At 38.9% G+C, this 15,827-nt stretch overlaps 1 protein-coding gene across 16 annotated transcripts in view; it reads left to right on the top strand.

Annotated features, from left to right (window-relative positions):
* The window catches only part of LOC140201331 (girdin-like), a 279,872-nt gene that overhangs the window by 165,281 nt on the left and 98,764 nt on the right, over positions 1 to 15,827 (top strand). For 14 of the 16 annotated variants that reach the window (XM_072265254.1, XM_072265249.1, XM_072265248.1 and 11 more), the window contains 3 exons: positions 5,883 to 6,953; positions 7,823 to 7,950; positions 10,207 to 10,348. In XM_072265254.1, coding sequence (XP_072121355.1) covers positions 5,883 to 6,953; positions 7,823 to 7,950; positions 10,207 to 10,348 — 1,341 coding nt within the window. The remainder of the gene's footprint in view (positions 1 to 5,882; positions 6,954 to 7,822; positions 7,951 to 10,206; positions 10,349 to 15,827) is intronic. The other 2 variants (XM_072265259.1, XM_072265244.1) reach the window with 1 other exon arrangement.

Genomic DNA, 15,827 nt, shown 5'->3' with positions numbered 1-15,827 from the left:
AACTTACACAGGACAGTAAGTGCATCCCAAAGGCAAAATTAAAGTGACAGTGACCTACGGAGATAAGACACAGCAACTGAACCTCTATGTACTGAAAAATGGAGGACCACCATTGCTGGAATGTGAATGACACAGGAAAATCCAGTTGGATTAGCACACCATCAAGGCACTAGATGTGTCAACAAAGGAGGGCAGCTTGGAGGGGAAAATGTCTGTAGCTCTTGTCTCACCCATTGTCGACTATTACAATGACAAGGAGGAGCTAGACAGCGTCGATGATGAGGACGAATGCAGTATCTGTGGCCACAACTTGGATGAAGATACAGAGGATGCAAGGGAGACAGATACTGCCAATAAGCAGGATGATGAAGACTACCTGGAAGTAAAAGAGCAGATGTACCAGGAGAAATTGACATCTCCCAAAAGACAGCTACAGCAGTTACAAGAAGGCACTTTGCAGGAGTATCAGAAAAGGATGAAGGAACTAGATCAACAATACAAGGAAAGAACACGAAATGCAGAGCTTTTTCTGCAACTGGAGACAGAACAAAAGGAAGGGAATTATATTAAAGAGAAGAAAGCAGCAGTGAAGGAATTTGAAGATAAAAAGATTGAGTTAGAAGAAGAGAAAAAGATGATTGAGAATGAGAGGTTAACAATGGAACTCACAGGAGATTCTATGAAGGTAAAGCCGATAATGACTAGGAAACTAAGGAGGAGACCTAATGACCCTGTTCCAATTACAGACAAAAGACAAAAACCTGCACCTGTGCAGTTAAATTACCTGTTAACAGATAAACAGATAATGGAAGATCTGCGAACTCTCGATAAGCTTAAATCTCCGAAAAGACCAGCATCTCCGTTTTCTCCTGAACAATTTCCTTGGGAAAGATCCATGAAAATTGGTCATCCCTTAAAAGCTCTTGGACAAAATCAGTTCCATTCAAACAGAACAACTTTCGCACAAGGTAAATCTTGAACCAGTCGTTTCCTCCATTGAGAATCATACACTTAATCCTTTGCAGGGAAGTTTCTTTTGCACATACATATTTTGAATCCTCAGCCAATGTGTCTTGTTTTGCACAAAGAAGTTGGGAAACAGCATCAAAACAGAGGTGAATTCTGGCAACAAACTGTAAGGTTTCTATTGTTGTATTTTCACACTTGTGCTGAATGTGCACCTGAAGGAATTCTCCCTCTTGAGCCAGGTAAGCAATCTTTTCTTGCATTGTGCACAACTGGGATTTTTCATACAAGAATCCTCCAAACAATTCAGAAACAGTGCATAGAGTCAGTCTCATTTTCTTGATCAAGATTTGTTTTTTGAACTTCAGGCAGATAGCACTGCAAGTAACCCTTAATATCAGCAAAACTGTACTTTAACAGCAGCTGAAGAACAATGGAATGAACAACAAACAGTGAAAGATTACTGGTAAAGTACTGATCTTTCTGTGAGTCATTGGATTGCCCCGACTTTTGAATAACTAACCAAGACAGCAGATCACCAACCACTTCTTTTGTTGGTGGCAAGCCATCTTTGAAGCAGACCAAAGCTATGAAAAATGCATCACACCTCTTGTGAAATATGACTAATTTTTCTACAGCTTCACTTATTTCTTCTGTTACCGCTGATATATAATCATCATCTGGAGAAGTACGGCACAGTGGGCAGAGACCCCCTTCACAGAGTTGAGTTATAAATGGGTCTTAGACCAAAAGTTAAAAAAAGTCTTGTTATAATTTGATATTTTTGTTACTTTGTTATAACTTGATATTATTAAGTTACTAAGTAAACAAATTGGTAGGCATTTGTATGTTAAGGGTAAACATATTTGTTTAGCGCAGTGCCCCAGTTAAAAAAAAAGTTGATGCACTATTAAAATGGGAGGAGTGTACTGTATAGCTCCTGTATGATATGGGACTACTTTATGTTGTAGGGACATGTCATTGCATGTGCTATTAGGTGCGTATTGATCTGTACGTGTGTGTTCAGAGTTCGGTTTCAGTCAGTAAAGAACCCTGTTAACTTAGCTTCCGTCTCCAGCATTTTTATTTATAGCTTTGTTGTGTAACCCGGCCACATACACAACAGGTAAGCTGGTCCTTTATGGGATGTATTGTCATTTTGGGATGTTGAGTACAGTATTTTTGTGATTGTTTTTCAATAGCTTCTTATCATATTCTCTTCAGGTGACCAGTACCTTCCTCCCTGATCTTGACTGGTCACACAAGTTGATAAAGATATTATATTTTTATCAAGGGGAGAATATTCTAGATGAGTTTTCTGTCCTCCTAGAAATGTCTTTCCATTGCTGAGTTCAAATATCTGCACTTGTTCCATGTGTATTTATTTCAAGAGTTTGTTGTCAAGCATGTGGACAATATTGTCTGTATACTGGAGCTGTTTGACAATGCCCAGGGCCTAGTCTTTGTAACATTTGCCTCGGAGGGGATGCTGAGAATGGCCTATTCCACCAATCAATTAGGAGATAGTAAAAGTAGTATTTCTTCAAACTCAAACACGAGGAATTCTGCAGATGCTGGAAATTCAAGCAACATACATCAAAGTTGCTGATGAACGCAGCAGGCCAGGCAGCATCTCTAGGAAGAGGTACAGTCGACGTTTCAGGCCGAGACCCTTCGTCTCGACCTGAAACTTTGACTGTACCTCTTCCTAGAGATGCTGCCTGGTCTGCTGCGTTCATCAGCAACTTTGATGTATGTTGCTTGAATTTCCAGCATCTGCAGAATTCCTCATGTATAAGTTTACCTTTCCACTCTTTTCCTACCAGATTTTTTTTTCATTCTGGTTTCTGCTGCCATTTTTATAAGACCATAAGTGTTGGGAAGTGTGTGGTCATGCACTTTGGTAGAAGAAATGAAAGGGTTGATTATTCTCTAAATGGAGAGAAAATACAAAAAACAGACGTGCAGAGGGACTTGGGAGGCCTTGTGCAGGATTCCCTGAAGATTAATTTGAAGGTTGAGTCTATTGTGAGGAAGGCAAATGCAATGTTAGCATTCATTTCTTGAGGACTAGAATATAAAAGCAGGATGTAATGTTGAAATTTTATAAAGCACTGGTGAGGTCTCACTTGGGGTATTGTGAGCAGGTTTAGGCCCCTTATTTTAAAGAGGATATGCTGAAACTGGAGAGTGTTCAAAGGAAGTTCACAAAAATGATTCAGGGATTGAATGGCTTGTCACATGAAGAGTATTGATGGCTCTGGGCCTGTATTCACTAGAATTCAGAAGAATGAAGGGTGACCTCATTGAAACCTATGGAACGGTGAAAGGCCTTGATAGAGTGAATGTGATGAGGATGTTTCCTATGGTGGGAGAGTCTAAGACCAGAGGACACAGCCTCAGAATAGAGAGACATCCTTTTAGAGGAGATGAGGAGAGTGGTGAATCTGTGGAATTCTTTGCCACAGTCAGCTGTGGAGGCCAAGTCTTTATGTATATTTAAGGCAGAAGTTGATAAATTCTTGATTGGTCATGGCATGAAGGGATACAGGGAGAAGGCAGGAGATTGGGGCTGAGAGGAAAATTGGATCAGTCATGATGAAATGGTGGAGTAGACGCAATAGGCTAAATGACCTAATTCTGGTGCTGTATCTTATGGTCTTATATAGAAACAGAATTAGACTATTTGGTCCATTGAGTCTGCTCCACCATTTCATCATGGCTGATCAAAATGAATGCTAACATCACATTTGCCTTCCTCACCACTGGCTCAACATCCAAATTAACCTTTAGGGAATCCTGCCCGAGGACTCCCAAGTCCCTTTGCACCTCAGATTGTTGAATTTTCTCTGCATTTAAAAACTAGCCTACACTTTTATTTCTTCTAACAATGTGTATGACCATACACTTCCCGACACTGTATTCCAACTGCCACTACTTTGCCCATTCTCCTAATCTGTCTTAAGTCCTTCTGTAGCCTCTCTGCTTCCTCAAAACTACCTGCACCTCCACCTGTTTTCATATCATCCACAACCTGGCCACAAAGCCATCAGTTCCATCATCCAAATCATTAACATATGACATAAAAAGAATTGGTCCCAGCGCAGACCCCTGTGGAACATCACTAGTCACTGGCAGCCAACCAGAAATGGCTCACTTCATTCGCACTATTTGCCAATGGCCAATGTTCTATCCATGCTAGTATCTTTCCTGTAATACCATGGGCTCTTAACTTGTGTGGAACCTTGTCAAAGACCTTCTGAAAATCCATGTAGACAATATCCACTGATTCTCCTTTGTCTATCCTCCTTGTTATTTCTTCAAAGAATTCCAACAGATTTGTCAGGCAAGATTTACCCTTAAGGAAACCATGCTCACTGTCATGTGCTTCCACCTTCCCAACCTCTAAGGTCAGACTAACTGCCTATAATTTCCTTTCTTCTTCAAGAGTAGAATGACATTTGCAATGTTCCAGTCCTCTGGAACCATGCCAGTATCAATTGAATCTTGAAAGATCGTTACTAATGCCTCCACAATCTCTTCAGCCACCTTTTTCAAAACCCTGGGGTGTAGTCCATCTAGTCTTATCTATCTTCAGACCTTACAGTTTCCCAAGAGCCTTCTTCCTAGTAATGGCAACTTCACACACTTCTGCCCCCTGACACTCTCAAACTTCACCATGCTAATGTCTTCCACAGTGAAAACTGATGCAAGATACTTATTTAGTTGTTCGTTCCCCCATTGCTACCTCTCCAGCATATTTTTCCAGTGGTCCAATATCTACTCTTGCCTCTCTTTTACACTTCATATATCTGAAGAAACTTTTGGTATCCACTTTAATATTATTGGGTTTCTTACCTTCCTATTTCATCTTTCTCTTCTTTATGACTAATTTAGTTGGTTTTCTGTTGGTTTTTAAAAGATTCCCAATCCTCTAATTTCCCAATAATTTTTGCTCTATTATATGCCTTCTCTTTAGCTTTAATGTTGGCTTTGACTTCTCTTGTCAGCCGCAGTTACATCATCATGCCTTTAGAATATTGCTTCTTTGGGATGTATCTATCCTGCACTTTCTGAAATGCTCCCAGAAATTCCAACCATTGCTGCTGTGCTGTCATCCCTGCTAGTGTTCCCTACCAATCAATTTTGGCCAGCTCCTCTCTCATGCCTCTGTCATTTGCTTTACTCCACTGTAATACTGATACATCTGACTTTAGCTGCTTCTTCTCAAATTACTGGGTGAATTCTATCATATTATGATTACTGGCCGTTAAGGGATCCTTTACCTTAAGCTGTCTAATCAAATAGAGTTCATTACACAACACCCAATCCAGACTAGCTGATCCCTTAGTGGGCTCAACAATGACCTGGTCTAAAAAGTCATTTTGTAGGCATTCTAGAAATTCCTCCTCTTGGGATCCAGCACCAACCTGATTTTCCCAATCTACCTGCATATTGAAATCCTCCATGACTATCGTAACATTGCTCTTTTTATATCCATTTTCTATCTCTCATTGTATTTTGTAGACTATATTTTACCACTGTTCAGTGGTCTCTATATAATTCCCGTCAGGGTCTTTTTACCCTTTCTGTTCCTTAGCTCTACCCACAACAATTCTATGCCTTTCGATCCTATGTCACCTTTTTCTAATGATTTTATTTCATTTTTTACCAACAGGGACTCCCCACCCCCTCTACCTACCTGTCTGTCTTTTTGATACAATGTGTATCCTTGGATGATAAGCACCCAGCTATAATCTTTCAGCCATGATTCAATGATGCCCATAACATCATACATGCCAATGTAACTTTATAAGTATAAAGTATCCTGCATGATTTTGCATTTTTTCTCTTTGCAATAGTCATCTGGATGTTATGTTTAAAGTGAATTTCCCTATTTCACTTTTATGTTCTAGATTAAAGTATTGGAACAGGAGAATGAGCACTTAAATCATACCATTGCATCCTTACGACAACGTGCACAAATAAGTGTAGAAGCTGGAGTGAAAGACATTGAGAAAGAAAATAAAATCCTCCATGAATCTATTAAGGAAACCAGCAGTAAACTGAACAAAGTAGAATTTGAAAAAAAGCAAATCCAAAAAGAGTTAGAACATTATAAAGAAAAAGGAAAAAGGGCAGAAGAGCTTGAGGTTATTTTGAGTCGCTTGGAAAGAGAAAATGAACAGCTGCAGAGGAAGATTACTGGTCTAATGATCACATGTGAAAAAATAGATATCTTGGAGCAGGAAATCTCTGATTTGGAAGTGGAAAATAATAAGCTGAGAAAAACATTGGATAGTCTGAAAAATCTTACTGTGCAATTGGATGTTTTAGAAAAAGAAAACAACCAACTCGAGGATGAAAATTTGCAGTTAAGGAGGACACTGGAGAACTTGAAATCCAATGGTGTCAAGTTGGCACAACTTGAATTGGAAAATAAAGAACTGGAAAATGAAAAAGAGCAGCTAAAAAAGAGTCTGGAACTTTTGAAAGCTTGTAACAAGAAAACTGAACGATTAGAGGTAAGCTATCAGGGACTTGATTTAGAAAATCAGAGACTCCAAAAGGCCCTTGAGAATAGCAGCAAGAAGATTAATCAATTGGAAAATGAGCTACAAGACTTAGAAACAGAAAATCAGAGCCTGCAAAGAAATCTGGAAGAGCTAAAAATCTCCAGCAAACGGCTACAGCAACTAGAAAAAGAGAACAAACTCTTGGAGCAGGAGGCTATCCAATTGGAGAAAGACAAAAAGCAGCTTGAAAAGGAAAATAGGAGATTGCGTCAACAGACTGAGATCAAGGATTCCACACTGGATGAAAACAATATGACAATTTCTAACCTTGAGAAAGAGAATAAATTGCTAACAAAAGAAATCAACAAATTCAAAGACTTTTATGGTCGACTGAAAGATTTAGAAAAAGACAATAAAGAGTTAGTTAAACAAGCAACTATTGATAAGAAGACTCTAGTGACATTAAGAGAGGTAAGGTATATTTTTATGTGAGTCGGGGAAGTCCTAGTAGATATCAGACTACTTTTAAAAATGGAAATAGTAGAAAAGAGTGACAAATTTGCTTCTCTCAGTTGAATAGTTTAAATACTGGTAAACTGAAGAAGCAACTATTGGGTTATAATAAAACTAGTCAAATATGAAATTTTGTTACTAGAAAACACTGACAACTTGTATTGGTGCAATTGTCTTCCTAACCAACTTGCATAAGAAGGTATTAGCACAGGTGGTTAAAAACATGTTCAAGTCAGACTTTTCAAAGTTTTAAGGGACGATAGTTAGGAATTCTGCAATCTGGGAGATATTTGAGTGGATAAGAACAGATGAGTATGGGCGTGTCATGAGGGATTCAAGTCAATATTTACACAATGAATGTTTATTAGTGCTGTTAATACTTTTAGAATATAGGGCATATTTATATTTATTTGATGGGTGTGTTAAATATAAAGGTAACCATGTAAATGTTACTGATACCCATGTATTTTGTTAATTTGCGAGAAGCCTGTGTCCCAATCGTTCATGGATAGTGAGAGTGTAATTCTTTTGCGTCATGAGTCACTATTCAGACATCAAATATAAAAGTGACTGCATTTTCCTTTAGTGCTCTATATCATTTCTTGTAGATGCATACCTTCATTTTCTGGCAAATATAAACATGATATTTGTTATTTCAAGTTTAGCTGCTGGTTTAATAAATGACTCAAATTGCTGAGCTGTGTATTCTAATTTGTTAATTAGTCTTTCAAGTATTATTGAGTATCTTTTATAATATAATTACCAAATAAAAAAAATTAATAGTTGGTGGATCTGAGAAGAGCAGCTAAATGATGTGATGTTTTCAGGAACTTGTAAATGAGAAATTATATACCCAGCAAATGAGCAATGACTTGGAAAAACTCACTCATGAACTGGAGAAGATTGGATTAAACAAGGAGCGTCTCCTTCATGACGAACAAACCACTGATGATAGGTAAAACATTTCAAAATTCGTCATTGCTAATACTGGTAGTAGTTTTAGTATTAAACCCCAATACATTAAATAAAAATGTAGATACACAGTAATGAAACTATTAATCTTTATTTTGTGTCTGTTTTAATTTTGAAATAAACTTATGATACATATGTACTGAGAGTCAGAACAAAGTAAAACTAGACTTATTTTAACCAAATCATTTGTTGTATTGTTCATCATTATGGAATTTTTGGACCTATTATTACCTACTTTTCACTCATATTGCATGCTAAAAATCCATACATGGCCAGTGGTAGTAAAGAATTTGCATTCTGGAAATTGCACTGCCTTGAAAGGTGCAGAAACTGAGTGACTAGATGTGGATAAGACCATAAGGCAAGCAGAATTAGGCCATTTGGCCCATCGTGTTTGCACCACCATTCAATCATGCCTGATTTATTAGCCCTCTCATCACCATTCTCCTACCTTCTCCCCGTAACCTTTGATGTCCTTACTAATCAAGAACCTATCAACCTCCGCTTTAAATGTACATGATGATTGGCCTCCACAATCGTCTGTGGCAATGAATTCCACAGATTCACCACTCTCTAGCTAAAGATATTCCTCTTCATCTCTGTTCTAAAGGGCTGGATTTATATTCTGAGGCTGTGCCCTCTAGTCTTAGACTCCCCCACTATTGGAAACATCCTCTCCACGTCCACGCTATCTAAGCCTTTCAATATTTGATCGGTTTCAATGAGATCACCCCTCATTCTTCTAATGTGCAGTGACTACAGGCCCAAAGCCATCAAACGCTCCTCAAACTTTAACCCTTTCATTCATGGAATCATTCTCGTGAACCTCCTCTGAACCCTTTCCAATGACAGCACATCCTTTCTTAGATCAGGGGCTCAAAACTGTTCAGAATATTCCAAGTGTATTCTGACCAATGCCTTATAAAGCCTCAACATCACATTCTTCCTTTTATATTCTAGACCTCTCAGAATAATGCTAATATAGCATTTGGCTTCCTTACTGCCATCTCAACTTGCAAGTTAACCTTTTGAGAATCCTACATAAGGTCTTTCAAGTCTCCTTGCCCCAGTGATTTTTGAATGTTCTCACCATTTAGAAAATAATCTACCGAAATGCGTGACCATACAGTTCCGTACAATGTATTCCATCTACCACTTCTTTGCCCATTCTCTCAATCTGTTGAAGATCGTTTTTAGATTCCCATCTTAATACTACCTGGCCTGCCAACTATCTTTATATCATCTGCAAACTTGGCTGGAAAGCTACCGATTCCATCAACCAATTCGTCGATGTTTTACATGAAAAGAAGTGTTCCCAACACTGACCCCTGCGGAACACCACTAGTCATCATTAGACAACCAGAAAAGACCCTCTTTATTCCCACTCTATGCCTCCTGCGAGTCAACCAATCTTCTGTCCAAGCTAATATCGTTCCTTTAATAGCATAGGCTCTTACCTTGTTTATCAATCCCATGTGCAGCATTTGTCAAAGGCCTTCTGAAAATCCAACTAAACAATATCCTTTGACTCTCCTTTGTTTATCCTGCTTGTCATTTCCTCAAAAAATTCCAACAGATTCGTCAGGCAAGATTTTCCTTTAAAGAAAGCATGATGACTCCTTTCTCAATATTGTTGCCAATGTCCCACAAATTTACACACACTTCTAGCACGCCAATCTCTGAGCACACTTCTAGCACTACCTCTTGGATCTCCCTACCTACCTACGTCATTCACATTCACACTCGCAGATAAAAGAGGTTCTGACAACATCTGAAATTTTTCTAGTGTAATACCTGCAATCACTTAAATATATTGAGATTGGTTTAGAGTTTTTTCAGTGCAATTTCAGAACATTCAACGGGTACCTATACTTAAACCATAAGAATGTAATGGTAAATTATTGTCCAGTAGAGTAAGTTAACTTCTCAGTTAATTAATTTATCTTCTTTGCTAGATATTAACCCAATTTTGGGAACTCAAAATGATGAAGTAATTTGCCTGGAGGTCCTATTTGAATGAGTGCTATAACTCTTGAATCACTTAAATATTTTTTGTATTTGCATGATAATAGAATCAAGTGAGTACTGCGAAGGAAAGTAATAATATCTCTGCCACAGGAGCTTGGCTTCAATTATTCCTGTAACAATTCAATGGAAAAATACAGAATACTTAAATAACTGAGTTCGTCGTACTGTTAGTCAAACATAACATTTTTCCATTTCAATTTCTACTTTCCAGTAGATATAAACTTTTGGAATCAAAACTTGAAAGCACACTAAAAAAATCTCTAGAAATTAAAGAAGAAAAAATTGCCAGTCTTGAAGCGCGTTTAGAAGAATCAACAAATTTAAACCAACAACTACGGCAGGAGCTAAAGACGGTAAGACACCCACGAAGGATAATTTTCTCAGGCATGTTAAACAATAACTAAACCTGTTTTCAAAATGTTAACCATTAAAGTACATCCAATTATTATTATCATAGACATAGACTAAATATGCATTTATGCAAGTGAATTACCAACGTACTTGCCAGCACAATTTCTATTCTTTGAACAGCAACTATTGTTAAGATAATTCAGGCAGTGTTCAGATTTCTCCAGTTGCTATTTTAATTACTGTAGATCAGTCTCCACTTGTATGTTGATATATCTGCAATAAAGACTGCTTTGAAGTTGTTCAAAAGAGGTGTAGATTTATTGGACACGAGGAGTGAGCATCCAGAACCCTGTAGAGGCAAGCTGCATTCTAGGCTCTGATGTTTTACATTATCAGAGGCAGCTTCTGATTGGTGAAGAGAACGGTTTTCCACTTAAAGTGACTAATCTGCAACAGGATGTTAACCCAGTGAGTGTGTAGATCCTGCAGAGCAATGAACCCATCTTGCAAATATAATGTTGTGGACTGTGATTCTAAACTTTACAAACTAACGGTCCTAAAGGAGAAATTACACCCTGCTCCTGCTCAGCAAATGCATATCAGTAGACATTTTACAAATATATTGACTCTATCTAATCAAAAAATAATTCAGTGGGTTGAGTCAAAACAATGAATTCATGACCATGCCTTTGATAGATTATCAATGAATTTCATTATTCATCACCACTGTGAATATGTCCAATAGTTTCATATATAATATAATTGATCTTTCTACCCAACACAAGGTGCAAATGTAGTGAGCTATTGACAGAGAGACAGTGTAGCCTTGCAAGTAAGTTACTCTTGCTGAACTATCTTGCACATTTTTGAGAAGAAATTCTCTTAATGTTAACATTCAACTATATCAAGATTGGTTGAGGGCAGAGGTAAGAACGTTGAACAATCAAATTTGCAGAATATATTCTTAATCTGTATAAGCACACCAGATTCTGTTTTATAGTAGCTTTTACTATGGTGGAGAAAGATATGCTCAAGAAAGATGGGTCTGATTTAGATCGCATCATGTGAATTTGTTGACAGTGGTTTGTAATGGTGTCTGCTGCATGGGCTTCCTTTAGTTCAGGAAGCTTAGCATTTAAATCAATAGGAAATTAAACTACCTTATTTAAATGGCAGATGTAGGTACACATACAGTAATTTGGTAATGATTTCACTGTGCAGATAGATCCCTGTTTAAAACTAGATTCATGATGTGAATCTCTACAAACCTACAGAGAGAAGAAAACACTGCCATCATAGTTTCATCACATTCTACCATCCAGTTTAACTTTGTGGTGAGTTACATAAGAAGGTTTACAGCATCATCAAGGACTGCTGCCACTCTGGCCATTCCTTTTTCTCTCTTCTACCTTTAGTACAGCGGTCCCCAACCACCGGGCTGCGTACAGGGCTGCAGAGCATGTGCTACCGGGCTGCGAGGAAACTATATGATTTGGCGATATGAGTCAGCTGCACCTTTCCTCATTCCCTGTCACAGGCGGCACCTCTTCTTGTCAGCTGCACCTTTCCTCATTCCCTGTCATGCCCACTGTTGAGCCATTACGCGCGCGCCGTCCATGTCAGTGTGGGAAGGAGATCAACTCCTCCACCTTGCAAATGACAGTGGGCTGAAAAGTCTGTTTGACATAACATCTCTGCCGGCATTCTGAATCAAAATCAAGGCTCAATATCCTGAGATAGCCACAGAAGCACCGAAAACGTTGCTTCCATTTCCAACATATCTCTGCGATGAATGTAACAAAAACTAAATTGCGGATTAGACTGGACATAAGGAACCCCATTCGAGTATCGCTGTCCCCCATCACCCCTTGATAGGACCGTCTTGTTGCAGGAAAGCAAGCCCAGGGCTCCCACTGATTCAGCGATATTGGTGCGTTGCAATGATTTTATAAGTTCATACGGGGAAAATATGCACTGTGTTTAATATCCAAACGTTACTTAAAATGTTATGCTATTAACTTATATAACCATATAACAATTACAGCACGGAAACAGGCCATCTGTGCCCTTCTAGTCCATGCCAAACGCTATTCTCACCTCGTCCCACCGACCTGCACTCAGCCCATAACCCTCCATTACTTTCTTGTCCATATACCTATTCAATTTTTCTTTAAATGATAATATCGAACCTGCTTCTGACACTTCTACTGGAAGTTCGTTCAACACTTACTTCAAGCTCCCCTGTCCTCCCCTGATAATTGACTTATCGCTATATTCATGCAAGGAAAACGCGCTGTGTGTTTAATATTAAATTCGTTAGATAAAGCCTTTTAGAAACGAAATTGAGTGTATTAGCCACTTATCACCGATATTCCGGTCGTGATTAACATCCCCCTCCGAACAGAATGGCCAAAAACGAATTGTGGAGAAATAATCGGCAGGTGCACGCATGCACAAATCACGCATGTGCACTGGTGCCCGCGCAAGGCTTCATGGTCATTGTAGTCATTCTCTGGGTAAACGCAACGTATTTGACTGCTACTCTTGTCCGTTGGCAACCATCACCCCCCACCGCCCCCCCGGTTGGCCGGCCCACCGGTCCGCAAGAATATTATCAACATGAAACCGGTCCGCACTGCAAAAAAGGTTGGGGACCCCTGCTTTAGTCCATTATACAGAAGCTTGAACGGCTTTATGACCAGTCTCAGGAACAGCTTTTTCGCCACTGCTATCGGACTTGAATCACCCACCTTTTCAACATCCTCTTTCTGGTGGTACTGCCACATTTTCAAACCATTAATTATACCTTTACCATCATTGTTAATTTAAATTTTTGCACTGCCTCAGTTTTCACTACAGTACATTGCATCACATTCTATTTTTTCCACTTGTTGCTATTTTTATTGTATTTGTTATTATTATGTATACTGTTTACTGTGTGAGCTTCATGTGAGCAAGGAATTTCATTGTATGAATCTGACCTCATATTTCATGTGCCATCTCATGTACTAAGTGGCAATTCCAGACCAAACTTGAATTACTGAAGGATGCCAGGCAACTGTGACAGTACTTGAATGCTATCACCTCTTACAAAGGGAAACCAAGTGACATTGACGGCAACAAGACTTGCTCCCATATGAACTCAATGCTTTCTATGCTCGCTTTGACCATCAAAACATGAAGGAACCTTCACAGACTCCTAGAGCTCTCAATGACCCTATGATTTCAGTCTCTGAGGCCAATATGAGAACATCCTTCAGGAAGGTGAAGCCACAGAAAGCATCTGGCCAGGTTGGGGTACCAGACCAAGTACTAGAGACCTGTGCTGATCAACTGGCTGAAGTGTTCACTGATGTCTTTAAACTCTCATTTCAGCAGTCTGGAGAACCCACCTGCTTCAAGCACGCTTCAATTAAACCAGTGCCTAAAGAGAATGTGGTAACTTGCCACAATGATTAGCATCCAGTAGCACTTACTGTGATGAAGTGTTTTGAGGGGTTAGTGATGAAACAACACCGGTGTGAAAAGCAACTGGATCTGCTACAGTTTATCTACAGGCACAATAGATCCACAGCAGATACCATTTCATTGGTTCTTCACTCAATCCTGGAATATCTGAACACCAAAATACATACATCAGGAAGCTCTTTATCAACTACAGCTAGGCTTTCAATACTATCATCTCCTCAAAACCAATTAGTAAGCTTCAAGGCTTTGGCCTCAATTCCTCCTTGTGCAGTTGGATCCTTGATTTCCTCACTTGCAGATCCCAGTCAGTTCAGATTGGCAATAACGTCTCCTGCACAGTCTCCATCAGCACAGGTGCACCACAAGGCTGTTTGCTTAGCCCACAACTCACTTGCTTTATACTTATGACTGTAAGGCTAAGTTCACCTCCAATGCTATATTTATGTTTGCTGACAACACCATTGTCATTGACAGAATCAAAAGTGATGACAAATCAGCATATAGGAGGGAGATTGAAAATCTGGCTGAGTGGTACCGCAACAACAACCTCTCACTTAACGTCAGCAAGACCAAGGAGCTGATTATTGACTTGAGTAAACCAGCGGTCCATGAGCCAGTCCTCATCAGACGATAGAGTTGGGTAGCAACTCTAAATTCCTTGGTGTTATCATTTTAGAGGGTCTGACTGGGCCTAGCATGTAAGTGCCATTATTAAGAAAGCACAGCGGCGCCTCTACTTCCTGAGAAATTAGTGAAGTTTCGGCACAACATCTAAAATTTTAACAAACTTCTATAGATATGTGGTGGAGATTATATTGACTGGTTGCATCTTGATCTGGTATGGAAACACCAATGTCCTTGAAAGAAAAATCCTACAAAAAGTAGGATGGCCTAATCCATCACAGATAAAACCCTCTCCATAATTGAACACATCTACATGGAGCGCTGTTACAAGGACGCAACATCCATCGTCAAGGACCCCCATCGCCCATGGCATGCTCTCTTCTTCCTACTGCCATCAAGAATGTGGTACAGGAGCTTCAGGACCTACAACACCAGGTTCCAGAACAGTTATTACCCCTCAGCCATCAAACTTCTGAACCAGTGAGAATAACTTAATTCACCCCATCATTAAACTGTTCTCACAACCTATGGACTCACTTTCAATGGCTCTTCACCTCATGCTCTCAATATTTATTGATTATTTACTTACTATTATTGATTCTTCTTTTTTCTTTTGTATTTGCAGAGTTTGTTATCTTTTGCATGTTGGTTGTCTGTCCGTCCTTGGGTGTAGTCTTTGATTCTATTGTATTTCTTGGATTTACTATGTATGTCCGCAAGAAAACAAATCTCAAGGTTGTATATGATGCTTTATATGCACTTTGATAATAAATTTACTTTGAAATTCTGACTTCCATGATGTATAAAAAAATGGTTTCTCGCAGTGGAATGTTCTCCACTTATCATGATAAGTCCTGTCCACCTTAGTACAGTGTTTATAAAAAATAATCACCCTCCTTGGAAGTTTTCATATTTTACTGTTTACAACATTGAATTACAGTGGATTTAATTTGGCATAGTTTGATACTGATTAACAGAAAAACACTCTTTCATGTCAGTGATCTAAATTAGTTACAGATATAAAACACAAAATAATTGATTGCATAAGTATTCACCCCCTTTAATATGACACACCAAATCACCACAGGTGCAACCAATTGGTTTTAGAAGTCGTATAATTATTTAAATTGGGTTCACCATGTGCAGTCAAGGTGTTTCAATTGATTGTAGTGAAAATACACAGGTATCTGGAATGCCCAACTGCTGGTGATTCAGTATCCTGGCAAAAACTACACAATGAAGACGAAAGAACTCTCCAAGCAACTCCGTGAATAGGTTTTTGAAAAGCACAAGTCTGGAGATGGATACAAGAAAATTTCCAGTCACTGAATATCCCTTCGAGTACAGTTAAGTCAGTTGTCAAGAAATGTAAAAATATGGCACAGTTAT

The sequence above is a fragment of the Mobula birostris genome, chromosome 8 (genome assembly GCF_030028105.1).
Source record: "Mobula birostris isolate sMobBir1 chromosome 8, sMobBir1.hap1, whole genome shotgun sequence".
NCBI lineage: Eukaryota > Metazoa > Chordata > Chondrichthyes > Myliobatiformes > Myliobatidae > Mobula > Mobula birostris.
Note: the sequence above shows the minus strand (reverse complement) of the source record. Positions and strands in the feature narration are given on the sequence as shown.